Source organism: Manis javanica, chromosome 10 (genome assembly GCF_040802235.1).
Source record: "Manis javanica isolate MJ-LG chromosome 10, MJ_LKY, whole genome shotgun sequence".
In the NCBI taxonomy this organism is placed as follows: Eukaryota; Metazoa; Chordata; class Mammalia; order Pholidota; family Manidae; genus Manis; species Manis javanica.
Window position 1 is genome coordinate 109,411,092 of NC_133165.1, and position 26,399 is coordinate 109,437,490.

General features: G+C 57.7%; 1 protein-coding gene across 1 annotated transcript; it reads right to left on the minus strand.

Annotated features, from left to right (window-relative positions):
• Nucleotides 1-83: 83 nt before the first annotated feature.
• Nucleotides 84-24,956, minus strand: CARD10 (caspase recruitment domain family member 10). The gene is made up of 21 exons (XM_073213859.1): nt 24,758-24,956; nt 24,363-24,614; nt 23,344-23,481; nt 21,518-21,843; nt 17,900-18,091; nt 16,852-17,007; nt 16,122-16,247; nt 14,786-14,977; nt 13,321-13,455; nt 12,858-12,973; nt 11,946-11,974; nt 11,371-11,494; nt 6,059-6,218; nt 5,556-5,667; nt 4,875-5,118; nt 4,619-4,688; nt 3,561-3,663; nt 2,148-2,306; nt 1,933-2,048; nt 1,350-1,462; nt 84-1,119 (listed from the first exon to the last, which is right to left on the minus strand). The coding sequence occupies exons 1-21, from the start codon at nt 24,894-24,896 to the stop codon at nt 879-881; spliced, it is 3,243 nt and encodes a 1,080-aa protein (XP_073069960.1). The 5' UTR covers nt 24,897-24,956; the 3' UTR covers nt 84-878.
• Between the last annotated feature and the right edge of the window lie 1,443 nt (nt 24,957-26,399).

The following is a 26,399-nucleotide window of genomic DNA, read 5'->3' on the forward strand; positions in this document are numbered from 1 at the left end:
TGACAGGTGGTATCAGCCTGAACTGAGGGTGGGGAGGGAGAAGAAGGGGCCCCAGGCCAGGGATGCAAGCAAAGGCCACCAACTTCTATGACAAAGTGTTTAATGTTCCATAATGTGCAGTTTCTAAGTGAAAAAGGCCCGTTAGAAATCCACGAGCTATACATTCTGGTCCCGGAGCACCCAGCTCCATCCACACCCATCTCTCTGAGAGGTGAGTGGTGGCAGGGAGCAGGTGCTGTGAGAACATGGTCCTGAGTGTGCCCATCGGGAACACGCAAGTGTTAGTGCCCAAGTGTCACGGAGGTGGGGCATGACGTTTACATAGGACAGAACCACAGACACATGGGGCTGAAGACACAAACACAAATGACAATGGACTGGGGAAGCCACGATCCCCACATGTGGCTGTTTACACAAAAATGTGAACTGGACCAGAAGGAGTCACGCAGGACAGGCTTGGGGCTCCAGTGGCAGATCAGGCTGAGGACCCGGAGGACCCCACGTGCCCAGGGGAGGAACAGAACGTGGGCCTGCTATGTGAGAACTTGGGCATGTAAACCTGTGCAAAGGAATGAGAACTCAGATGCTCGGGGTGAGCAATGACAGAGAAGACAGATATGTGCATAAGACCCAGGGTGGGAACACAGAGACACAGGCGCACAGAAGGCCCAGAGCAGCATGGATGGGGCAAGTGGGAGCTCCGCCCCAAGGGCTCCCACAGGCTGCCTCCGGGACAGGGCCCAGAGCCGAGGCCCCATGTCCCAGAGGCCAGGGGTCTAGGAAGGCTCAGGCTGGGCAGGACCCAGCTCCACAGACACCAGGGTCCCGCTGGCGGCTTCTGAAGTGCATGAGGAAGTCCTGGCCATCAGATGGGCCCCTCAGGCCTCGCTGCTGCCACTGGCACCACCGCCTCGGACACTGCCACGCTCCACCCACACGAGGCGGGCCTGCTCCTGCAGGATGCGGCTGCGCACCACCTTGGCCAGCTCCTCCGAGTGGCCCCACACGTGGGCGGGCACCTGCACCCAGGAGCAGGGCAGCCCCCAGAGCACCTGCTCGGAGCTGCGGCACTGCCGCAGCAGCTCTGAGTCCCGCCAGCCGGGCCGGCCCAGCAGACCCCTGCCGAGAGAGGGGAGGGACAGTGGTCACGGTGAGGACAAGACACGCACACAGATACGGAGTCAGAGGAGAGGACTGACAGATGGAGAGAGACAGAGACAGACAGCAAACAAAGGGCTGGAGAAGAGAGACAGACAGACAGAGACAGAGAGACACTGACAGAGAAAGACAAAGACATCCACAGAGAGAAGGAAACACTGGGGTCCTGTCCATCCCCACACCCGCCTCACCTGACTTCGCGGACATTCTTCTCAGTCACTTCCACGTGGATGACGATGGGGTAGATCTCATTCTGGACCAGCTCCCGCACGCCCCGGGCACCCAGCTCCAGCAGACAGTGTTTCTTCTCAAGAATTAAGGCTACATTTTACTCCTGGCCCAGAGACACTGACCTCCCTGTTCCCGCAGCCCCCACCTGGACTGGCCCCATAGCACAGCCCCTACAGAGCCCTGCTTCCCGATCTGGAAGGTCCTTGGGAGTGAGGAAAGAGCCAGAAGGGAAGAGGGGCATCTGGGGAAATAAGTCACTTCCCTACTCTGGGCCTCACCCTCCCTATCTGTAGGACAGAGCCAATGTCAGCCCCCACCGCCAGTTCCCAAGGTCGTGGCAAGTTTGAGGACAAGGGCAAATCGGTGAGATGTTATCAGCCAAATACCTCACGTGGGCCACCCCTCAGCCACCCCCCTAGGTGAGGAAACAGGCCCAAAAGCAGGGGACTTGCCCAGAGTCACTCTGCAAAGGAGCAGCAGCACAGGCCTGCACCCAGACCCCAGCTCTCAGACCCAGAACGGCAGACCCACCCCCTTACCCACCTTCCCAACAGACTCCTGGATGGCTCGGATCCTGCTGCCCAGCCCGAGGGTGGCAGGCCGGGCCTTGGGGGCTCCAGGTGCTGAGGATGTGCACTGTTCCTCCCCAGAGAGGCTTTCTGCAGAGCACGGAGAGGCAGGAACAGGATCGAAGGGCCAGTGGGCCTGGCTGCCCAGGGTGCCACCCAGCCCACCCCTCCCTGGGTAAACGGGCTCACCTGCTGGGCACACTTGGAAGTCCAGCCGGGAGCTGGGCAGGTCTAGCAGGTTGCGGATGAGCCGGGGTGCCAGGCACTCAGGCAAGAGCACCACAGGCCGCAGGGCAGACACCAGCAATGGCCGCACGAGGCTGTAGGGTTTGAGGCTCTGCTCTGGCTCTGTGGCAAGGAGGGGTGCAGAAGAGATGGGGGGTGCAAGCAGGGCCCCAGCTCCTCCTTCCTAGGTAGCGAGTCCCCTCAATACTCAAAACCCATCACCTCCTCTTAAGCCCACCATTTCCCTTCTGAAGTCCTGCTGCTCACCCCACCCCATTCACCCACCCAACACACAACAGCAGACCTGCCAACACCTCGCTGGGATGGCAGCAGTAGACTACAAATCCCTGCCCCCTACAGGCCATTCTCCACTCAGAAAGAGGCTTTAAAACCAAAGTCAGATCCTGCAACTACCCTGCTTTCAACATGCCAGTGACTTCCCACGACTCTCAGAAAAGAAGCCACATGCTCCACATGGGTGACCCAGCCCTGTCACAGCCTGGGGAGGCAGCGAGCCTTGTGTCCCACCACAGACTCTACTCTGTCTCACAGGCCTCCCGTCAGCTGCCTCCAATCCCAGGTCCTTCTCATGCCCTGGGGAGCCGCTGCCCCACCCCAGCACCTCTTGGCCCAGTTAACCCTCACTATTCCTCTAGAGCCCAGGCCACACCTTCTCTGGTCCCCAGACAAGTGGGCCTCCAGCGTGCTCCACAGCACCCAGTTCTCCTCCACCTCGTGTCACACTGCAATTATGTTCATAAGTGTGATTACTTGCCTGGCAGGCATCTGCCTCCCTCAACCCCCCAGTTAGGTAGTAAGTTCCAAGGTGGCAACTACTGTGTCCCCTGGACCAAGCGCAATGAATGACAGAGCTGGCACTTGATAGCCACTTGCTGTATTCTATGTCCTCCAAAATATCACACACAGCCACACCTCTGCCCATCTGCACAAGCTATGCCTTCTGTCTTGCAGCAAACCTCTTCATCACTGAGGGCCCCAGTTCAATCGCCCCTCAAGAAGTCTTTGCTAACCACCCTCTCCACCTTGCCCCTCAGAATTACTTTTCCCTCAGCAGGATTTCTCAACCCCTTCTCCCTGACCTTGCCCAAGGCCTCACTCTACTGCATCCTACAGGTCCCCTTTCTGGGGTCCTCACAGCACCTGCCACCACACCCATCAAGAACAGGCCCAGCTGTGTGTGCCCCAAACTCAAACGGACCCACAATCACCCTGTACACATCTGCCTCCCGCAACCAGCTCCCCCTCCCCGGTGGCTGATCTCCCACCAGGGGGACCACCAAGGCCAAAAGACACCCAGATGTGGACATTCCTGGGCACCAGAAGCAGCTCAGATGCACCTTCACCCCGTGCACTCACCTGAGCAGGGCTCTAGCAGTAGCTGCTCCAGGGAGTCCCCTGGAGGGCTCCCCACATGCTTGGGCTTCACCAGCCGAAGTTGGTCCAGGGCTCGCTTCTTCAGCTGGGGTGGGGGTAGGGGAAGAGGGGCACCTGAAAGCCCAGCTCCATCCCACGCTCAGAGAGAGAATAAACGGACCCCAGGCACCGGGGCTCTGCTGCCAGGCTCCACGGAAAAGCTCGGATCACAGACAGCCCCGACCTACCGGGCCTTCTCCTGCCCCCACCCGGCCCAGCACAGCCCCCCAGGCAGGTGAGGGCAGCCATCACTACAGGCTCAAGGAAGCAAGCCTGTCAAGGCCAGTCAGAGCTAGAGAAGCCTATCCCCCACTTTACAGATGGGGAAACAGAGGCCCAGAGGAACCTACTGTCTTATAAGAGACAAACTCTGGGATTTCTTTCATTGTCCTAGCACGGGTCCTTGGGTAGGAAGATCAATAAAACCAGTAAAGACAGTACCAGGAATCAAACGCCTCCATGTGACAGACGTCCACTAGGCTCTGGGTGTCATGAGCTCACTGAAGCCTCTAGGCCCACAAGGCAGGCAGAACAATTCCCCCAGCTTACAGAAACAACCTCAAGGGAGGGCCCAGTGATCGCAGCTGGTAGGTGGCAGGGCTGGGGTTCAAATGCAGGCAATCTGGCCCCAGAGCCCATGCTCCCAAGCCCCCTCTAGCACCACAGCCTTTTGAGTCATTTCACTTCTCTGAACCTTACTTTGCCCACGTGTACTGTGAGGAGCATCCCAGGCCCATGTCCAGGGATTGGAAAAGGGAACATGACTGCTGTTTGTCAAGTACTTCCCATGTGCCAGGCCTCCTCCTGAGCACAGGGCACTCTTATCTCACTTAATCCTCTCAACTACCCAGGATGGTGAGCCCTGTGGTTCTTCAGCCAAGTCCCAGTGAAGGAGTGCAGTGGGCACCCCTCCTCTCCTCCCCCAGGGCTGCCAGAGAATGGCGCCTGGCCTCCCCCTTTGGAACCCCACCCTTGCAGGCCTCTCACCCAGCCCTACTTACATTACTGCGGGGCCCTCGGTGCCGGCTGGAGGGCAGGCATTTCTCCTGAACTTCCAGGAGCTGCTGGGCTCTGTGCAGGGGTGGGGAGGGGTTGTCATACATTTGTAGGGAAAAGGACAGCCCCTCACCCCTCTCCTCCAGACCCCACCCTGCCCCAGAAGATGGTGAGGGATTATAGGAGGAAAGAGAAAGAGCCCCCCAACCCTGTCCCAGCTCCCAGTGGGACCCTGTGCCCAGGCTCCTGGCTCTGCGTCACCTCTGATAATTAGGCACAGTGCCCCGGTCCAGGTCCCGCAGGGTGAGCGGATCGACCCGTGTGCAGAACCACTCCTGCCGCCTCTTGTACGCCGGGTCCACCAGCCGTAGGATCTCTTGGGCCTTCACGCACAGGGCATGGGGGTCTGCCCGCTCAGGCAGGGTGAAGTTGGCTCGAATGTAGAAGGGCTCAGAGCCCAGCCCCTTTGTCCAGGAGTCCAGGGCCTCGTGGAAGGACTGACAGGCTGGGCATGGACAGGGCAGGGCACAGCAGGCAGGACAGAGGAGGAATAAGTCAGACAGGGCCCTCTCGAGGCCTGAGCTGCAAGGACCCTACTTTCGCCTTCTTAAAGTGGGAGTCTGAGGTCCAGAGAGGGGACAACTTGCCCAAAGCCACCAAGCCCACCAGGGACAAAACCAAGACTCTAACCCAGGTCTCTGGACTCCTTTCACTGTAAGCTGCTTATTGAGGAGAAGCCAGAGGACGGACACCAGGACAGACAACCGCAAGGAGGCAGCCACCCCGGGGAAAAGCACTCTCAGTGGGAGGCAGCCAAGTATCTCCCTCTTGGCCTCAACTGATCCACCTGCACCACAGGCTGGACGAGCCCTCTCCTGTGCTCTCAGCTCTGACCTTCTAGGACTCATGCAGTTCCCAGGCCCTCCCCCAGGCTAGACTTACCCTTGAAGTCCATCAGGAAGTGGAGGGTGGACACGTGGTTCAAGAGCAAGTTTCTCTGCTGGGCCTCGCTTTCCAGGCCTGCCCCATCCAAGCCAGCAGCCTCCACAGTTGACTGGAGAAAACCCAGGCAGGGAAAGGAAGTAAGCTTGTGAAGGCAGGGCAGCCCTGGGGCTGGAGGAAGACCGGGGTGGGAGACCACGTCTCATAATTCAGATGCCCCCACCTCAGAGGGTGCATGAGCAGTCGGGCTCTGCTCCCATCAGCAGGGCTCCCCACCCAGCTTGGCTCACCCAGGTCTTTCCCAGGTTTAGGGCAGGGACCTGTCCAGGTGCTGTCAGTGGGCCCCCACTGGTTAGGGGCAATTAGAGACGAATCACTGAAGCTGCCTCTGCGTTGGCCCATCCCCAGAAACTCCACCCAGTGATCTAGATCCACCAATCAGAGGGTGTCCAGCCCCAGCTGAAGCACTGGCCTGGCCCCCAGCTCAAGGGGCGGGGCCTCACCTCCCTGGGTTCTGCCCTGGCAGACCCGGGCCCAGAGAGCACCCTCCGCACCATGGCCCCAGACCAGCTGTCCCCAAGGAATGACAGGCCATCTGGGCCCTTGTCCTGAGGCTCGGGCCCCCCCGGGGGGCTGCGGCCAGACACTCGGATGGCCAGAGACCTGAGAAGATAGAAGGGAGATGGAAATTACAGTTAGTCGGCATTTGATTCAGATCAACATTCTTGGAGGACCACTGCGATTTCCCAAGTATGCCATGACCCCCACCTCCAGGCCATCGCACCTGCTGTGCCTGCTGCCTGGAGTGCCCTTCCGCACTCTTCTCTGCTTGGCAAATTCTGCTCACCTTTCAAAGCTTGGGTCAAAAGCAGCCTCCCACCCTCAGGCCCCTGCACACGGTGAGGCAGAGCTCCATGCGGGCAGCAGCGCACCACCTATACCTTGCCATTTTTTCCCTTCCACATTTCCCTTCTGGTTTTGCATTTTCCCTCTCTTTCCCTCCATCAGAAAGGAAATCCTCAGGAACAGCCTGCTGTCAAGTTCAGCTCTGGACCCCGAGCACCAAACAGAGCAGCTGGCACATAGCAGATGACTAATAAAAGCTTGTTATGCTCAGTCAAGAAGGGAGGTCACCATCAGAGCACAACACAGAGACGGTCACCGCCAGTAGTGGAAGGACAAACAGGAGCGGCTTCCCAGGGGAGGAAACAGCTGGGCCACATGGAGGTGAGGAAGAGGGGCACTTCGGAAACAGGAGAGAGCAGACGGTGTTCTGGGCTGGCGGGTGTGAGGGGTGGAGGGCAGGAGGCAGGATGTGTGGAAGAGTTTAATAACAACCGTATTACTAGTAGCTGCACTTACTGGGTGCTGCCCACGCACCAGACACCATGCTAAGCTCCTTGCACTCATTAACTAAGCTGACATCCTGGGAAGCAGCTCCCAGAAAAGGCAAGCTGGAGCCAGTCTGTGGAGGGCACAGAATGAAGGCATCTGGGCAGTGGGAACTGCTGACGGGTTAGACAGAGTCACCAAGACGCCATCACGGCAGGGCTCTGCCTGCTGCTGCGTGAGCACTGATGGGGCTGTGGCCAGGCTGAGACAGGGGAGCTCAACTGTCTTCCATGCCCCACGGCCATGGGATTAGGGAAGGAGGCAGGCCAGACTCAGCAGGTGTCCGGGCTGGAGAAGGAGCTCAGGCGGAGCCTGGGGCTCCACTCCCCTCCCCAACCACCCGGGCAGCTGCAGCCCTCACAGCCATGCTGCCCCCCGCTGCCAGCCTGCAGTGGACGAGGCTGCAAGGACCTGAACCCATTTAGCACCCACACAGAGGGGGGATGGCCCCAGGGAGCTTGTCTCAGCTCCTGCCCCCTCAGTCAAAACAGAGCTGGGCACGAGAGGCTGTGGCCGGACATGGGTGCAGGAGGCATCGGCGCCACCTTCACAGGCGCCCTTGGCACTGGGCCTGTCCTGGCTGCACCAGTGTGGCACAGAAAGGCCTGGACAGAGACGCGAGGCCTGGGCCCAGGCCTGGCCATGCTGCCCAATGGCCGTGTGGCCAGGGCAACACAGTCCAGCTCTGAACCCCAGTATCAGCTGGGCCCCAGACCTGGGTGAGTGAGCTGGCTGCCTTATTCTCTCACCACACTCATAAAGCCAGGACAATAATGGCACCCATCTCCCACTGTGAGGGTCAGACAAACGTAAAGCTAATACAGGTAGAGGTGGAAATTAGAGAGCTCCAGGGGCCTTCCAACTGCAGGCCAGTCCCAAGTTGGCTGTGAAATTCACTGGATCATGACCAGTACTGTTTTTTAGTGGAATGGAATAGAAAATATGTTTGCCTCCCTGCAAGTAAATGCAACTATCGTCTTGTGATCCTTTTGTTTCAGGCACGTGTACTGGACTTCTCTCACTGTGGGTGGTGGTGAGAGGAGTCTGAGGAAAGCAGCAGTGGAGGGCGCCAGCAGGAACTCAGGGGACGCGGCCTGGCTGCTTAGCTTCCATCCTCAGCAGCCCTTCACCTTGTGCACCTCAGTGGGTTAAAACATGGGGCTCACTTAGAACAGTGCCGGGTAAACCTAAGTGCTCGATAAAAATTAGGTATTCACTGTTACCAGGTGTGATTCAGAACAAGTCACCTTTCTGTGGCCCAGATTCCTCACCTTTCAAACCCACAGACTAGTGACCATCATGGTTTTCCTAGTCAAGGACCCAGCAAGCACCCAGGCCCTCCACACCTGCTCACCCCCAACCCTGGCCTCAGCATGCCCCTCCTTGCAATTCCTTGGGCCAACCCAGGTTTACAGGCTCTTCCTGCCAACTCTGCTGCTCCCTGAAACTCAGCCCAGGCCTCTTCTCCTTCAGGATGCCCTTTGCCTGCCTTCTCGAAGGACTAAGTGACTTCTCTGAACCTCCTTGGCCCTGGGCTACCAGCTCTCAATACCTCCCAGAGGCCCCCTGGGAGCTCACTAGGAGCAGGGTCCAGCTCCAGCCCCTCTCCACTTCAGGCCTTGGAGGAGAGGTCGGAGGGGGAAGAGAGAGGAACATGGTGGGTGGAGCAGGCTGCCTGCTCCGACCTTCCAGGACTCCTGCATTTCCAGCAACACAATCTGATGGACCCCAACCCTGCCTGAGGCTCCCAGCCCCCTCCCCCAGTGTCAGGTCGGGAGTCAGGTGGCAGGGGGACAGAGGGGAAGAGGGCCAGTCCTTCACTCTGCCAGCTCTGAGCACTCTTGGGCCAGCTGGCCGGGATGAGCGCTTCCCACCCCAGGGCACTATGGGAAGATGGTAACGCAGTGTACGTGGCTGCTGTGTTCCAGGTCAGGGACCAAGGAAGTTGAGACGAGGAAGCCTCTCACACCGATTACCTCATTTAATGCTCCTGACAACACTATGGAAGCCATCTGTCATTCCCCCTTTGTTAGAGAAAAGGTTAAACTGAGGGAAATCATAACTTGACACGGGGTACACAGCTGGTAGGTGGTGGAGTCAGGCAATGACCTAATAAAACCCTCTCTGTACAAGGAGGGGCAGTGCCAGAGATTCCGTGTCTACATGACAACTATGGGCAGGGGCCCGACCAGGGACACAGCACCCCGACCCTCTCCTGGTGCTCTCCCCACCTGCCCTTCCCCACTCAGCACCACACTTCCAAATTTACTCTTTGGCTCTTCCTCCCTCTCTTCCTCCCTGTCTCCCCGCCCAACCATCTGTCCATCCATCCCTTGGCTGGCCCCAGCTTGCCCACAGACCCTCATCCTCTGCTCTGCCCTGCAGCCCTAGGAGCCAAGAAAGGCAGGGGAGTCCAAAGGGCTAGAAATGTCCAGCAGAGTGAACAGAGTGAGTTTAAGTCACTTAGGGCGAAGGTACAACAAATCCCCAGCCCCACCACAAAGTGGCCTCACGACAAATTCCTGACTCTTGCCGGGCCTTTTTCCTTAGCTGTATAAGGGGCTAAAAACGGCAGCCTTGCAGGGCCAGTCTAAGACTGAAGCCATGACGGCTATGCACGACCACTCACTGTGTGCCAGGCACTGTTCTAAGCACTCTAACAGGAACCCAGGAGCCGCCACGACAACCCTAGGGGACTGGCACTACTGTCACCTCATTTTACAGAGCAGGAAACTGAGGCATGAGAAACTGTCTTGCCCAAGGCCCCACAGAAGCAAGTGCCAGAGCAGAGATTTCAGCTGGTCCCAAGGTCTGCTCTTCCCCGCTGTGCTCTGTGCTGCAACACTGCCCCAGGAGCCGTGCAGACCGCGCCCCCAGCCCAGCACTGTCAGGCTCTTGCCAACCTCACCTCCCTCTCCACCGCGCTGTCCACCTCTTTTTTCTTTTAGTTAACCACCCCTGCCCCCACTCAAATCTGTGTTCTTCCCCATCTCCCTCCTCCCCAGAAACAGCGTGGGCAGCAGAGGTGGCCCCCGTAATCATGTGGCCCCGGCAGGGGCTAGGTCAGACCCTCCTACTCCCTCTGCCATATCCCAGTGCCCCCTGGACAGCAGCCAGGACCCCTGCTGCAGGCCAGAGCTGGAGGGAGGAAGGGCCAGGCAGGCAGGAAGGGAGGAGCCTCCACCCCTTCCCCCAGAACACGTCCTGGACAGAGAGAAACAATGTCACACTGGGCCTGCTGCCGGAGGGTGAGAGTGGGGGCAGGGGCCAGACCTGGGCCTGGCCAAGCTGCTTCCAGGAGGCCCCTGCCCTGCCTGCTTGTGTGATCTGTCCCCTCGACGCAGCATTCCCACATTCCAGCTCTGACATTCAGTGTTTCCTACACTCTTTCCAAAACCCACATATGATCAGGCCACTGTGGACCTTGGTCTTGGCACCTCCCATATGTGTGACCTCCGGCAAGTCACAGAACCTCCCTGAGCCTCAGTTTCCTCCTCTATTAAATAGCAATAAGCACAATACGGCCGCCTCCCAGGACAAAGAAAATGAATGTCTCAAGGCAGCCGACAGCTGGCCTTGAATTTAGTAACAGCTGAACCCTCCCAGGGTGCACAAGCCCAAGTCCACACTTCCCCGCCCGACTCACAGAGCCCGCGGTGGCTCAGCTCGGCCCTCGGCTTTCACCCTTCCCCGCCCCACCTCGTGCTCCAGTTTCACCAAACTCCTGGCCCTTCCTGGAGAGCCTCTGCTCTCCTCTTCCCAGTCCCAGCTCCTCAGACCTGTTCTTTCTCCATGGCTGAGTTCAAAGGCCACATGTGCAGCACGGCCTCCTCTCTCACCCACCCTCCTGAGATCCACGGCCAGCTCCACCAAGGAGGCCACTTGCAGGCCACTGCCGACAGGGCACATCACCCGCTGTGCACGCTGAGCCAGTATGCTTCCTGACTCCTGTCATGGGCCTGTGGTCGGCCCAGCTGCAGGGGCCCCCGTGATGGCCTTACCCCACCCACAGCACAAAGCTTTGCTGGGCACTCAGTTCTGCCGGGAGCTCAGAGCCAGGTCGGGCAGGCAGGGTGTCAGTACAAGTAACAGCTATGATTTACTGAGCCTCTGGCAGGGCAGGTGCTCTCCGGGCCCTAGTCCTGAACCTCCACATTGGCATGCAGAACAGATCACCATCCTCTATAGCCAATGAGGAAACTGAGGCCCAGAGATGTGAAATACCAGCCAAGCCACATAGGCAATAAGCAGTGGTGACAGGATTTGAAGGCAAGGTCAGCCTCTGTCTAAAAACCTTAACATTCTGACTGCTGCACAAAGCAAAGGCTCAGCTGCTGCCCCCACCGCCTCAGCCCTGCTCACCCTTCTCCAGGCATCTGAACGCAGCCGCCCTGCCCCACCCCGTCCCTGGCAGCTGTGGTACCTGTTGAGGAGATCCAGGCCACAGCCTCGGGCCAGGAAGCCATCCGGCTTTCCCAAAGGCCACACGCTGTCAGAGGACGAGGATGAGGAGAGGCCAGGGGACCAGGGCTTGAGCGTCACACTCCCTGGGGAGGAAGAGGGAGGTTTAGGGGTGCCAGACTGAGAAACAGGGGCATAGAAGGGGAGCCGGGGGTCCATGAAAAAGGGTTGAGCCCCTCAAGCCAAGAGATGGCCCAGGGCCCAGAGGTCTGAGGCCTTGGAAGGTCTGAGGCCCCAGGAACACAAGGGACCCAGCTAGGCTCAGAGCTGGGCCAGGGCTGGCCAGGGTGACCTTCAGTCTCCTAGAAGAAGGTGGAGGGCAGGCTGGAACTGAGGGTACAGCCCAGCCAGGAATGGGAGAGGGGACCAGGTCTGGACTCGGGGTCCCAACTCCCCCCAGCCTCCCTGCCTGGCCAGGACACAGTGGGGCCTCAGGACGGGGATGCAGGCCAAGGGCAGAGCAGAGCACAGGTCTCGAGTGGGCTGAACAGCCACCCCGGAGACGAGCCCTCCCCAGGAGTCCCCAAGGGCCGTTACCTGTGATGTCCGACATGCTGCTGAAGGACCTGGGCAGAGAGAGTGAAGGGACATGAGCTGAGGGGCACAGGCATCCCGCCCACTCTCCCCTCCAGCCCCCAGGCCACCAAAAGGTCCTGTAGCGCCAAGCATGTGCAGGCTAGACCCGGGGCACCTGGGCCACCCAGCGCTCCAAACTTGCAGGGCAAGAGGCTAACATGCTGATCTCTGCCCACGTCCTTCCACCTAGCATGCCCTGGACTCTTCTTGAATGCCACGGGCTCCTGGGAACCTCTCTGGACCTCTCACCGCCACTCTCTACCTTTGTCACTCGTGGCTTCTGGCTCTGCCTCCCACACTCGACCATGACCTCCTCTGCACACACCGGAACAAGCCCACACTGATCACAGCTCCCCATGCCCAGCATCTTGTGAGGGAGCAAATCAAGGGCAGTTTACAGGGAAAGCCATGAAGGGGACACACCAGGGGGCAGGACATCCCCTGCCCTTGGCCTTGCCACCAACAGATATGCTTGGCTTTTCTAGACTCCATGCATGGCTGATATCCGAGCCTGGGGCTCAGCTTCTTGCCTGAGGCCTCTGACCCCCTGAGACATTCTCTGTGTTCCCTAGTCCTGCAGCTCCAGGCTTCCCCCAGCATCAGGATCTTGAGGCTTAACCTCTAGGGACTCTCCTATGAGGATGCCTGGCAGGGACTGAGCCCACTCTGCCCTCTGTCTTTATCTTAACCCTTGACCTCAATCATGTCTATAACTCCTGGGACCTGGGTTCCCAGAGCTCCAGTCATTTAAGGGCAGTAAGAGAGGTGCCAACCCAGCCCCGACTCTGGCATCAGGGATTCTGGTAGATGGCTGTTTCAGGAAATAGTAGCACCACCCACCGGGCCTCCACGGCCCGCTCCCCAGTTGTTTACCTCTTAGGGGGCGCAGGGTCCTCCTCGCGCTGCCGGCGGAGGATGGAGCCTGCGCTGGGGGGGAAGGGCAGGATGGAGAGCCGGTTGATCTCCTTCTCACTGTCTGTGGCCTCCTCCTACAGTGCCACAACAGGGTCCGGGTCACCTCTACTGCACCCTCCCACACTTCACGACACCCTGTTTGTACCCATTCCACAGAGGAGAACCAGGGCCCAGGGCAGAGGAATGTGCTCTGCAAGGTTACAGTGTGTGAGTGGCTCCCCAGGTTGCCTGGCCTGGGCCCAACACCAAGCTGGCTCGGAATGAGCTTAAACAAGGCACTCAGGCTCTGTGAGCTCAATTTCCTCACGTGTGAAGTAGAGCTGTCAGCAAACTGGACAGCACTCTCCATGTTAGTAATTATACAACAACTATCAGTATCAGCTGCCCCACCGCCGTACTCAAGGTAGGGCAGGTATCTTACCGAAGTGTGGGGCTCAGATCCCCCCAAGGCAGCCACGTCCCCAGCTGTTTCTGGGCCTCCCAGCGGGGAGGGGAACTCGCTCAGGCTCCAGGTGCTGCTGAGGTTGGAGCACAGGGAATGGGAGGAGGCACAGGCCTGGGAGAGGAAGAGGGAGGGAGGAGGTCAGAGGTGCTGAGCAAGGGCCAGACACAGCCATTTACTGAATACCAGGCATGTGCCAGAAGCAGGAACACAGCCATGGATGAGCCAACTGGACCCCTGCCCTCATGGAGCTCATAGCCTAGAGGAGAGGACAGACTGTAAACAAGCAGGCAGATGAAGGAAATAAACCCAAGCTGCCAGGAGAGCAGAGGAGGAAGGTGCCCAGGCGGGGAAGGCACTTGAGGGCCCCACCCAACCTGGGGGCATCACAGTGCTTTCCAGAGAAAGTGTGGTTTGAACTGAGAATTCAAGGACAAGTAGGCGTCAAGCACATAAGTTGGGGAGGATGGTCTAGGCAAATGGAATAGTATGTGCAAAGGCCCTGAGTCAGAGCTATGACACATTCCAGGAAATAAAAGGCTGAGACACAGAAAACCCAGCTAGAATGAGGAAGGGGCCCTCCCTTTAGAACCTCTTGGGCCTGATTACCAGCTTTGCCTTTACCTAAAAGCAGAAAAACCACTGACTTCAAAGTGAGAAGTCATAGATTCATGCTTCCTCTGTCCTATTCCTCCAGGCTCTAATGCATCAAACACCTGGCACACACTCGCTGGGTGTTATCTCCAAACAAACCCAAGACAGGAAAAGGCGGAGCTCCTGGTGGAGGTCCAAGGCCTGGTACCTGGCTTACAAGGAGTCAGGGCCCAGCACTAGTGCTGGCTGGCCATGTAACCAGGGCAAGCCCCTGACATTCTCTGGGACCTGTGCAGTAGGGGCATTGGACTAGCTGGGCTCTGAGGGGCTTTTCGGGTCCATGTTTTGCTTTCCAAGATGCTCGCAGGCCCTCGGGCAGCCAGGCTTCTCCAAGTATATGCCAAGACAGGCTTCAAGCTCTTCTTAGTGCCCCAGGAGCAACCCCACTTGCTCCCGCCTGTTCCCTGGCGCACCAACCCAGGCCCCGACCTCAGCTGAAGGCTTCCACCAGACCTGCATATTCTCCATCCTGGCCAAGAGCTCCCTCAGAAACCAGCACATCCCCCACCCAGAGTGAGGGCTCCAGCCCACACACTCCCTCCCAGGACCTGCATCTTCCCAAGCCCACCTAAGGGTTCCCAAAGGGTCCACGTATTCCACCACCAGCTAGAGGCTTCCATCCGGTCCTGCATGTTCCCTCTCCCAGCCAAGAGCTCCTGCTAGATCCCCCACATTCCCACCCCCAGGCGAGGTGTCCCACCAGGTCCTGCATGTTCCCAACCCCAGTCCAGAGCTCCTCCCAGGACCCTGGCATTCCCACCAGGACGCTGGTACTCCTGACCCTGCTCACCTTGAGGCAGGGGCCGCCCTGGACCCGCTGCAGCTGCGCCTCCAGCAGGGCCTTGGAGCCCTCCAGGCTGGTGAGCGTGGTCAGCAGCTCATCCCGCTCGGCCTCCAGGCCCCGCACCTGCTTGCGGTACTGGTCCTTCTCGATGAGGCTCTGCGAGTACTGCAGCTGAATCCTGTCGCGGCTCTGGATGGCCTGGGGAGAGCGGGCAGAGGGCGAAGGAGCCACACTGGCTCGGCTGTCCTGACCTCCAACCTCTCAGATGCAGGAGGCCACAGGAACAGCAGCTAACATTTAGTAAGCACTTCCTGTGTGCCGAGTGCCAAGCCCTGGGCTAAATATCAGCTCATTTAATCTTTACACTAATTCTCCAAATTAAAGATTCTCATGATTCCTACTTTTCAAATAGGAAAACCAAGTCAGCAGGGACAGAGCTGGAATGGAAACCCAGGCAGTCCAGTTGCAGAGTCCAGGCTCTTAACATTTCTCAAGAACAACTTAGAACTCTTCTGTGGGACCTACCATGTGTCACAGTCTCTATTTACCGCAGCCGGGCTGGCAGAGGAGCCTGTATTCAAACCTAGCCTGCTGTACCCACAATGTTTTTCCCCACAATGAAGACCAGGGCCCCAAGGGCTGTGATGTTGGCCAGGCCCTGCTACCCAATGCCTCAGAGAAAACAGGGGCCAAAGGCCCAAGGGCTGGGAGCAGCCAGGTGAAGTGCAGATTCCTGGACCCACCCCAGACACCTGGACCACTGCTCTTTCTCCAAGCCCACCAGGGGATCCTGAGGCCCATTCATATGTGCAGGCTTCAACTCCTCCAGTGGGATTCAAACTTGGTCCAAGGCCAAAATCTCCTGCCTTCCCCTCTGCGTGGGGAGCCTCACGCAAGGAGGGCTGGGGACCTGGAGAAATTGGTCCAGAGTCCTCAGCCCACCCTGTGGCCTCAGGAGATGAGGGCAGTGGTACTCAGGGCCTAAGAGCCAGAACTTTTGAGAATTTCATCAGCAGCAAACATTTGCAAGCACTGCCCCTATGTAGGCCTCGTCCAAGATTTGCAGGGAACAAGGGATTCAGATCTGATGCAAACCAGGACCAACTTTCATAGCTGTCCCAGGAGCTCAGGGTGGGCACGTGTGTTCAGGGGCAAGGCTGGCCTGCCTAGAGCACCCACAGCTCCATGTCTGTGCTCCTCCTGGACTACTTGCTGCCTTCCAAACCCATCAGGGCACTGGTGGTCTCTGCCAGGAGCCTGGTCCCATCTGCTCCTCCTTGCCTTCCCTAGCACAAGGACCAGCGGCCAGCCCAAGGCCGCGCACACAGCAGGCCAGGCTCACCTGGTCCCGCTCCTTCTCGATCTCTTCCAGCTGCGTCAGGATGGTAGCCATGCGGTGCTTGTACAGGTCGCAGTCCTTCTGTAGCGTGCGGTGCTTCAGCCGCAGGTCCTCCATCTCCTGCAGGTACTGTGGGGACAGGGTGGAGCAGGGTGGGCCGTGCCCAGGGCAGGCCACAGGCCTGGGGACCAGGGGAAGCTAACCAGAAGTGCCAGGCAGGCCCAGAGAGAGAGGCCTGAGCCCCAGTGACAAGAACCAACCTCCCTAGCTGGGTGGCCTGGGCCACTGACTGATCTCACCCCACTTGTCCTCAGCTGCCTAATCTGTAAAATGGGGATAACCATAACAATGACACCTTCCCAGCCAACCCTGGCCTCTCGGTTTAAACTGCAAGCTGTCCTCTTGCGTCATTCCGCCTCTTCCACAGCAAGTACCACTTCCGTTACCTGCAGTAATTGACCTAGGATTACATGTATGGTGTACTGTTTGCCTCCCCTGCTAGAATTTACTCTCCACAGGAGGAAGGAGATGTTTTGTTCACTGATAAATCTCAATAAATACTGGAGAACAAATGACTGTAGTTCCTAACACACTGCCTGGCACTGCGCAGATGCGCAGGGAAGGTCAGCTAAAGTAAACTAGTGAGGCCCACCCTCCTCTCCCGGGAGCCAGGCTGTTAGCAAGAAGGAAGGTGGGGGCAGGGCAGGGAGCACAGGGTGCAGGCCGACATTACCTTGTCTCGCAGCTCCTCGGCCCACTGCAGCTCCCCCTGCACAGCGTGCAGCTTCTGGCACAGCTCCTGCCTGCTGTCCTGTGCCTCCCGCCAGTCATGCTCCAGGATGTCCAGGAGGATGCGCTCCGAACCTGGGGCCCCCAGCCGGTTTGCCTCCTAGGGGTCAGAGTTCAAGGCTACCTCAACCTCTGGCCCAGAGCCCACCTTGAGTGTGTCATAGCCCTCAGCACTGGGACCCACCCCACTGGCTCTGACCAAGGGCCTTGACCTCTCTGGACTGGACCTCCGTTTCAGTTTGCAGAGTAGGCGTGGCCCCACCAGCCTGGCCCACCCTCCAGGGAGCATCTGGGGTGCAAATGAAGTAAGTGGAAGAGGGCGGATTCAGACACGTTTGGCCAGGATCTGATTCCTAAACAAGAACCAGACCCACTGTTCTCTCTTGCTCTGGCCCCCATCCCCCATCCCCCAGGGCAGCAGAAGGGTGCTATTCCCAAGGCCCATGCCTGCCCCTCTGACAAGGGGTCTTCAGAGGGGCTGAGCCTGGCCCAGGCAGGTATATCTGGGCCCAAGATGCAGCCCTGAGCCCCACACCCCTGCCAGGCACCCCCAACCCTATAAAATACACCAGAGCCTTGGCTCCTGTCCCCCACTCCCTGTAGGAGCAATGGCCAGGTGGCAGGTCCACACTGCCACTGACCTACCACAGCACACACAGAACAAGCCCAAGGCCACCCAGACCTCAGGATAGCTTTTCCAGGGTCACAGGCTCCTCCACAAATCTGAGGAAAGCTGGGGCTCTCTCCCCAGAAAAATGCTCACACACAAAATCAGGTGCACCGTTTCAGGGAGTTCAGACACCTCCTTGGGCTGCCCACAGGCCCCAGGGAGAGCCAAGCACTAAGGTTCCTCTGCTCAGAGCTTAAGACAGGAGGCCAGCAAGGATTCCAGCCAGACCTAGAGAGCCGGTTCCAGAATCCTCCTTCTCCAGGCCTCAGGAGGATAAGTGAGTAGCAGGAGGGTCTGACGCCTGCAGTGCCGCCCCTCCTACCTGCTGCAGGCCTTCCTGCAGCTCCTGCAGTGATGCCGTCAGCCGCTGGTTTTCGGCGCGCAGCTCGGAGACGAGGTCTGCACTGTCCAGCTCTTTCTCCTTCTCCTCAGCCCCGGGGAGGGGCCCCCTGGCCCTGCGCAGCAGCGTGCACTCCTCCTCCAGCCGGCTCACCTTGAGCTTGAGTTGATCCACCTAGGGCCCAAGAAAAGGGTCAGCCCAGGCGGAACCGCCACCTAGGCCAACGTGGAGGGGTCCTGCTCCTGTACTCCTGAGCAGGAGTCCTCCCTGCACTTGCTACAAAGATGAGACAAACTGGGCAGATATGAGGAGGAGGAAGGGGGCCAGTGAGGCCAGGCCACGCGCCCAGGAGAATCTGCTGCAAGGACTTGTGGGCAGACATGGTGCATGGTGACGTTATCGTCTGCCCACAATTCCAACACTGAGCACAGGCAATCTAGGCCAGTACCAGCATGACAGAGGACAAGGACGGCTACACCAAGGATGGGGAGCCAGGGCCCAGGCCCAGCTCCACCTCAAACTCAGTGTGGCCTTAGGCAAGTCATGGCCCCTCTCTGTGCCTCACTGTCTTCATCAGTAAAATGAGCCCATTCAATCCCCTTGCTCCATCCCTGTCTCCCAAATTCGTTGCTGTAAGACTCAAACAAGACAGCAGGTGGGCAGAGGCTTTTAAATTGTCAGAGGCTGGCTGCAGAGCTACCAAGGGTGTGACAGCGGCTTCCTTCATAACTTTAAATAAAGCCCCAGAACCTGACCTGTCACCAGTTCAGTGGGTGCAACCAGTAGCTGGCCCAGCATGGTGTGTTGGTGACTGTGTTGTGGGCTCCTGGCTGAGAGCAGAGATTCATGAACAGCTTGCTGGATTATGCGTGCCCTCAGCCAGAACTATTTTCCAAATTAATGTGGGGTCTCAAGTGGCTAGACAGTGGGTGACAAGGGTAGCAGCAGGTGGCAAACCACAGAATGGAATCATTGTTGGGAAAGGGCACAGTGACCTCAGTCTGTACTCAGGCGTGCCACTGTCTGGTGCCCTAGGAGTGCCCTCACCTCCCCTTACAGCCCCCCACCCCTCAGAGCACCACCGCCCCCCACCACACACACACACACACACACACAGGCAGGCAGCAGGCAGTTCCACAAATTAACAGTCCACTCCTCCTCCACAAAGGAGTCAGGAAGAAATTCATGACTCACATTCCTTTCCCCTCACAAAACACACTCTGTGAACCACCAGAGAAAGACAGCTAGTTACAAAGGCGAGCACGGTCACACCCTCTCTGGCAAACCACAGCCACACACCATGGCCTCCAGCCTGACCAGCGGCCAGCAGCCCCCCCCCCCTCAATGAGCTCAGGGGACAGGACACCTGAGAGTCTCCACTGAGCTCCAATGAATACGAACGCATTTCACCCTGGCACACAAACTCACTTAGCACAAAATTACAGTGTTCCTTCCTTAAGTTTATGTTGCTTAGAAATAACAGCTCATTAAATTTGCACCTTATAAAACACAGTATTAAATCACAGCTACCACACACCTGTCCCTGGGGGGAGGAGACCCAAGCAGCCAAGACAGGCACCACCAGCTGTTTATTCATTTCCATCTGCAACGCCTTTGCTAATTTTGTGGCAGAAAAGCTCCAAGAAGTTAAGACAAATTTATGGTAGCTATATTTAAAGAAAATCTTATCTGTTAATTGAATTTCACCCTTTACCCTCTTCCCCCTAAACTGGGAAAAAGCAGTCACTATCTGCCTAGAGGCAGATTACCTTACTCCCAGCCAAGGTACAGACACACAGAGGCCCCTCCAGCGCCTCTTTCTCATCCCACTTCCCCACCCAGGAGACTCCCGATGGCCGTGCATGCACACAGGATGTCCCTCCAGTCACAAGCACAGATCTGCCACACTTCAGGGGACCCAACTCACAGTCACACCCAACCCAAAGTGAGACAAGCCATGCAGGTCACAGGCCCTCCCAACAGCCCTGGGCTGGTGGCCATCAGGCTGCCTTCTCTGAGCAGCAGAACCCTCTCAACCAAGAAAACCTCACAACAAGTCCCGTGTCCACTGCACAGAAAAGGACATGGGGGAGGAGGCAGCTCCAGTTCTCCCTGCCACACACCCCCAACCAGCAGTGCCAAGAGCAAAGTCGGAAAGTCTTCGATCTCAGGTCCTGGGGCAAGCGCTCTACCCAACTTCTCTGTGCCTCAGTTGCCTTGTCCATAAATGGCGATGCTAACAGTGTGCCCCCCACCCCCACCCCATCCCAATGGAGTAGCTGGGAAATCAAAGGCACTGGTGCATGGCAAGCACTGAGAATAAGCCTGACACACAGAAGGTGCTACACCATGGCCCCATCATCCTCACCCAGGACCTCCTGCTCCAGGAATGAGGGGGAAACTGAGGCACAGTGAGGGAATCTTTGCCCATGCTGCCCTTCGCCTCAGATGGCCCTTCCACCAGTGGCCTCAGAGCCCCTATCAGGACTCATTTCCCCAAACATCAATCCACCAGCACACCAGCATTGGGCACACAGGTGCTCCCATACCCACAGCCTCTCATATGCCCCCCATCGTCCACAGGGACCTGCAACACCGCAGCTAGGGCAGAGGCTAACAGGGTCAGGGGGCTTCAAATCACATGGCCAGACCCCCGTGGAACTGCAGGCGCTACTGTAGGAGACAGCCTACTGCGTGCTGCTGGCACTGTTAAATCCTTGACAAGCATTAGCTCATTAAAACCCTGGGACACTTCCGGGGCAGCAGAATACCAGTTTTATGACCACACTAAGTCCCAGTGAGAAACCAAGGACATAACATCAGTTTCTCTGCCTGTAAGAGGCACAGCCTCGCTCACTCACTGCCAGAGAGGACTAGGTGGGAATTCACCTGCCGAGAGCAGGCAGAACAGCACCACAGGACAGAGGCCAGCGCTGGAGCAGGCACCCCTGGTTCAAATCCACGCTGTGCTGCTTCCTGGCTCTGTGACCTTGAGCAGGCCCCTTCACAACCTAAGCCTCAGTGTCTAAAAGAGAATCTGGTGCACGTGCCTCGGTGGCATTATATAACATAATGCATGTAACCTGCATGGCACAGTAGCATTTAATAATAATGATACAGGTTTTGAGCCCCAACCCTGTGCCAGGCTCTGAACATGGCTTAAACGCTGTGTCTTAAGCTCAAAGATTCCTCATAACCCAAGGTTTCTACACCTTGGCATTTAATGACATTTTAGGCTAGATCATTCTTTGTTGAGGGGCTGTCCTGTGCCCTGTAGGAGGCTTAGCAGCACCCCTGGCCCCTACCCACAAGATGCCAATAGCATGCCCCTAGCTGTGACAGCCAAAAATGTTTCCAGACATGACCACATGTTTCCTGGGGCAAATTCACCCCCTGGTTGAGAATCACCATCATAACCCATGAAATAAGTGCTAGCGACATCCCCATATTACAGATTAGAAAATTGAGGCACAGGATTTGCCTATGGTTCCCAGCCAGCAGATGGTGGCTCTCGGACACAAGCTAGCTACCATATCACTGTCATATTTTGCAAAGGTTGTCCCTTCCCTATGCCACTGCACCCATCTCCTCAGAGCCTACCGCCAGCTGCAAGTCCCGGCTGCGCAGCACGGCCGAGTTCTTCTCCTCGCTAAGCTGGGCCAAGCGCATGGCGATCATGTAGTTCTCATCCTTGAGCCGCAGCAGCTCCAGGCTGCCCGCCTCCCAGTCCTCGCGCAGCCGCTGGCAGCGCTCCTGGGCCTGCTGCTGTTCTCGCAGGCGCTGCTCCAGTCCTGCCCGCTCCTCCTCCAGGACCCGGCCCCGAGCCTGCAGTTGCTGCTCCCGCTGGAGCTGGCTCTTGCGAGCCTCCCGCAGCCGCCGCACCTCTGTCATCAGGAACTGGGTTAGGCCCTCTGGCCCCTCTTCATCTATGGGGCAGAGGAGAGAAAAGTCAGGTCAGGCAAATAAAATCCAGGGGGAGAGTAAACTATGTAGAAAAACCCAAGCCATAAAAACACTAGAAGGAAATTCTGGAATATAGGTTCTTAATTTGGGGGCAGGGTAGGCCTTCTTAAACAAGACACAGAATCTGGGAGGTAAAGATGGACAAACCCATAAAAAAATTTTTATACTTTTGAATGATGAAGGACGTAACAAAGTTAAAAGACAAGCCCCAGAGTGGGAGAAAAATATAGCAAATAAAAACAAAGGATTCAGAGCCAAAGGGTTCCTACAAATCAATGAGAAGGCAAACAAACAGATAAAAATATAAGCAAAAACTATCAACAGGCAACTCCTAAAATAAAAATGTTTCATAAACAAAGGAAAACATGCTCCAACTCACCAGCAATAATAATAATGATGATGATAATAGCCACTAACATTTGACTTCATTTTTTGTGCTAGATACATGTATTGTTTAAGATGACAACACTCTATGGTAGGTACTATTATTGTACCCATTTTAAAGACAAAAATCTCAGGAACCGATAGGTTAAAGTCATTTGCTCAAGGTATATTCACTAGTAAGCTGTGAACAACATCTCTCAATGAAGTACAAACTTAAAATAATAACATTATTTTTGAAAAATCAGACTGGCAAAAATGTTTTTAAGATGATGCCCAGTATTCATGAGGGTATAACAAAATGGGCACTCATACACTACTGGTGATGAACACTGATTCAACATTTAAAGTACAGTCTTCAAGAAATTTTACTTCTTAGAACCTCTCCTCCTGAGACACACATTTGAACAGAGATGCACATAGAAAGTTCCCAATGTGATTTGTAATGTTTCAAAACTGGAAACAACTTATGTGTCCATCAATAGGGGACCAGTTAAATGACTTATGGCACAAGAACACTAATGAACACTAAACAGTCATTTAAAATAGGCATAACAGATATGGAAGAATCACTAAAATTTGTGGTTCTGAGAAAAGAGCAAAATGCAGGGCAACTTACGTGGGATGAGTCCACATGTGTGTGTGCACGTGTGTGTTGTGTGCATGTGTACAAATGCAAAGAAAAAGACTAGCTAAACTGTTAGCAGCAGAGCAGAGCTGAAGGAAGAAGTAAAGATCTTTTCTTTTTATTCTAAAGCCACCTAGAGTATTTGCACATTTTACATAGGAAACTGTAAACCTATATATGCCTGACACATACGTGCCTGAAACAATTTGAGAGGAAAGAGCCATGTTTGGAGCTAAGTGTGTGGGCTCTGACCTTGAACTGACTGGATTAGAATACCAGCCCCACATTCAGCTTACTGTGAAGCCTTGGGTAAAACATCTCAGGTGTCTCTGTGCCTCAGTTTCCCTATCTGTTCAAGAGGGATAATGGAAGTGCCTCCCTAACAGGGACAGAGTAAGGAACCTCTGCACCAGTGTCTGAGGTACTGACACCCACTGTGGACCCACTCACTCACCAAGGATCATGGAGCAGCGCTGGGCAGGTTCTTGGCCCGTGAGCAGCGTGAAGTGCTCGGGGTAGTAGAACTCCAGGGCTTCCAGGAAAGCCTCATAGCCCCTCTTGCCACGGCAGCGTAGGATGTCCATCAGGCGCCCTGGGTTGTGGCAGGGGGTGGGAGTCCAGGGGTCAAGGTGAGGGCTTCCCCCAGGGCCTAGCTGCTTCCTCCCTCTCCCCCTGATACTCCAGGGCCCACATTCCCCAGATTTTTGAGCTGGTGACACACACAGGAGCCTGTCCCAACACATCAGTGGGGAGAGCCCGTCTGCCACAGCCAACAAAGCCAGGATGCCCCCATGGCACCTGTGCTTCCACAGCTCCCAGCCCCCTGCCTGTCCACCACACACACACAGACGCAGGCCAGCAAACGCAGCCTGCCTTTTCAAGGCAGAGAAGCCCCCTCAGTCCCCAAACACAAAGTGAAATATTTCTCCCATTGACCAGTGCCTGAAATTCCACAATTAGACCCTCATCAGCTCTGGTTCAAAGCCATGCCCTGTGGGAGAGGGCACCCCCATAAAACTGAGATGCGTCTTGAGCACTCAAAAGATGACTCTCCTGTGGCACACTGAGCGAGAGGGCACAGGCAACCAAAGAGATCAAAGGGCAGGGGACAGACACCAAGTAGTGACCAGCTGTGGCCCTGAGGTCCCGGGTCCAGCCTGCCCTGGCAACCACATACAACCCCCCACTCTCATGTGGGCCCAGGAAGTGGGAGGAAATCCCAAGACAGACAAAATCCGGACGCCGGTATGGGCGCCGCGGACCCGCGGGGCCGTAATGGTGGCTCAGGAGGCGACAGGATGGAGGGCACACTGACCATCCCACCCCACCGATGAGGCCCGGAGGACCGGAGCCCTTGGCCTCGCGCTCCAGGGCTCTGTGCGCGGCGGCCGGGGACGCGGTGGGCCCCGGGAAGGCCCCGGGGAAGGCTGGGGCACCGCCCGCCCAGGCCCGACCCCGCGCCCCTCGACTCACCGGTGCGGTTGACGCGGCACGGGAAGCGGTAGGTGCTCAGCACCTCCTCCTCGTCCTGCTCGTCGATGACCCGGCATTGGCGCAGATACGGCGTGAGCTTGGCCGGGTTGAGGGCGCGCGTCAGCCGGTGCCGGACGCCCTCGATCCGCTCCCACAGCGCGTCCTCCTCGGCCTCGGACCCCGAGCCGGCCCCGGCCTCCTCCTCAGCTTCCCCGGCCTCAGCCCCGCCCGGCATGGCCGCGTCCTCGGGGTCTGCGGGCCGGAGGCGCGCCGGGTCAGCAAGGGCGCCCCGGGGCGGAGGCGCCGGCCGATCCCCCCTCGGGGCGCCGCCGGAGTCCACTGGCCCCCGCTCCGTCGGCCCGCCGGGTGCCCGGCCCCGCGCCCCCGGGACTCACCCCGCACGCCGCCGCCGCCTCGGGCTCCCGGGTCAGCGCTGGGGCGGCGGCTCCGCCGGCGCAGGGGGGCGGTGTCCGCGGCGCCCCCGGCTCCGCCCCCGTCCGCGCGGCCGCCGGGGCTACCCGGGCCTCCCCACATCGCCGCCCCGGCCGGGGCCAGGCGTCCAGCCGGCCGGCCACCCGCACGCCCGCCGCACGCCCTGCCTCCCGCCGCCCGGCCGCGCCTCCCCCCGCTTCCTGTTTCCCGCCGCCTCTGGGTCCCGGCCGGCGGGGTCCGCGGCCCGCCCACACCTGCGCGGCCTCCGGGCGGGGCGGGGCGGGACCTGCCCGCTCGCACCCTCCCGCACGGCGCCGCCGCTCACCTTCCCGGCCCGCAGCCTGCCCGTGGCCACCGGCGCACGCGTCCCCCCAGCAGTGTCCCGCCGGCGCACGGCGCCCCGACACAAAACTCCCCCTGCACAAGGGTCCCGCACAGCCTGCACGGCGCGCCAACCCAGTGCATATGTCACACACCCGGTCACGGCCCTATCTGCTCTATTTCCTAGGAAATGACCGAGAAGTGTGGGGCGAGGGCTCCCGTGCTTCAGAGAGCTCCCACACGTCTCTCCCCCAGAACGCCCCCGCGCCCAAAGCGCTTGTACAGCCCTGCTCGGCTGTGGGCCACTGGGACCCTCGGTGCGGGAGCACTGCCTGGGAGCACCAGGGCCTCTGACCTGCTCCTGACCCGGGCAAGTGTGTGCCCTCTCAGCCCTCAGTGTCCTTCCCAGAGCAGACTGCCATCTCTGGCACCTTCCCTTAAGCTTCAGGGCGGCCACCTCGGGGGCAGCAAAGGACAGAGGTCATGGCCACCTTCTCAGAGATGGAAGTCTGAACTCTCAGGGCAGCATTGCTAACTCCCCTCCTACATAAAGTGTCACTGAAGAGCCTGGGGACCAGGGACCCCATATTTCCCAAGGGTGTTCCTCCAGATGCTGGGCCCAGAAATGCTTGGGAGTGGCCCTGTGGTCAAAGTCCAGCAAGTCTGAGAAATGCTGTATCCATACTCTATCCCTGCCTCGAGAAACACATGGTCATTTATCATGATAAAGTCTGTGCCCATATCTGCTGGTACATGGATACCATCTACATTAGAGACTGCCAGTGGGGCCTGCTGAGAGCCAGGAGCAGGAGCGGGGTGGGGGGGCAAATCCCAGCCCTGCTGCTTCAGGGAGGTGGCAACGCTGGGCAGGACTGGAAAGCAGAGGCAGTAGCAGTTGTGTGCCATTAAAAGGACTTTATGTACAGTGCTTAGTACAAAGTTGGCACTCTGACAACAAGAGGAAAGTTAGAACATGTATTATGTATAAGACAACAAGTGTTTTCCAGAATCAGCTCCTTAAATCTTAACAAACCCTGAAGTAGGTCTGTTATCCCCATTTTTCAGATGAGAAAACAGCTGGAACATGGGGAGCCACAGGGCAATACTGTTGGTGTTGTGCTAGCATGCCCCGCCCCGTGTGACCTCCCCCTCTCAAGAGCTGCCAGCACAGTTCCTCGCCCAGAGTCTGGGAGCAGCCCCGTTTGGTGCCCTGGGTCAATCACTTCAGGTTAAGTTGCTTGCAGCTGTAAGAGGAGGGAATCCTCAACTCCATCCAGGGCCACC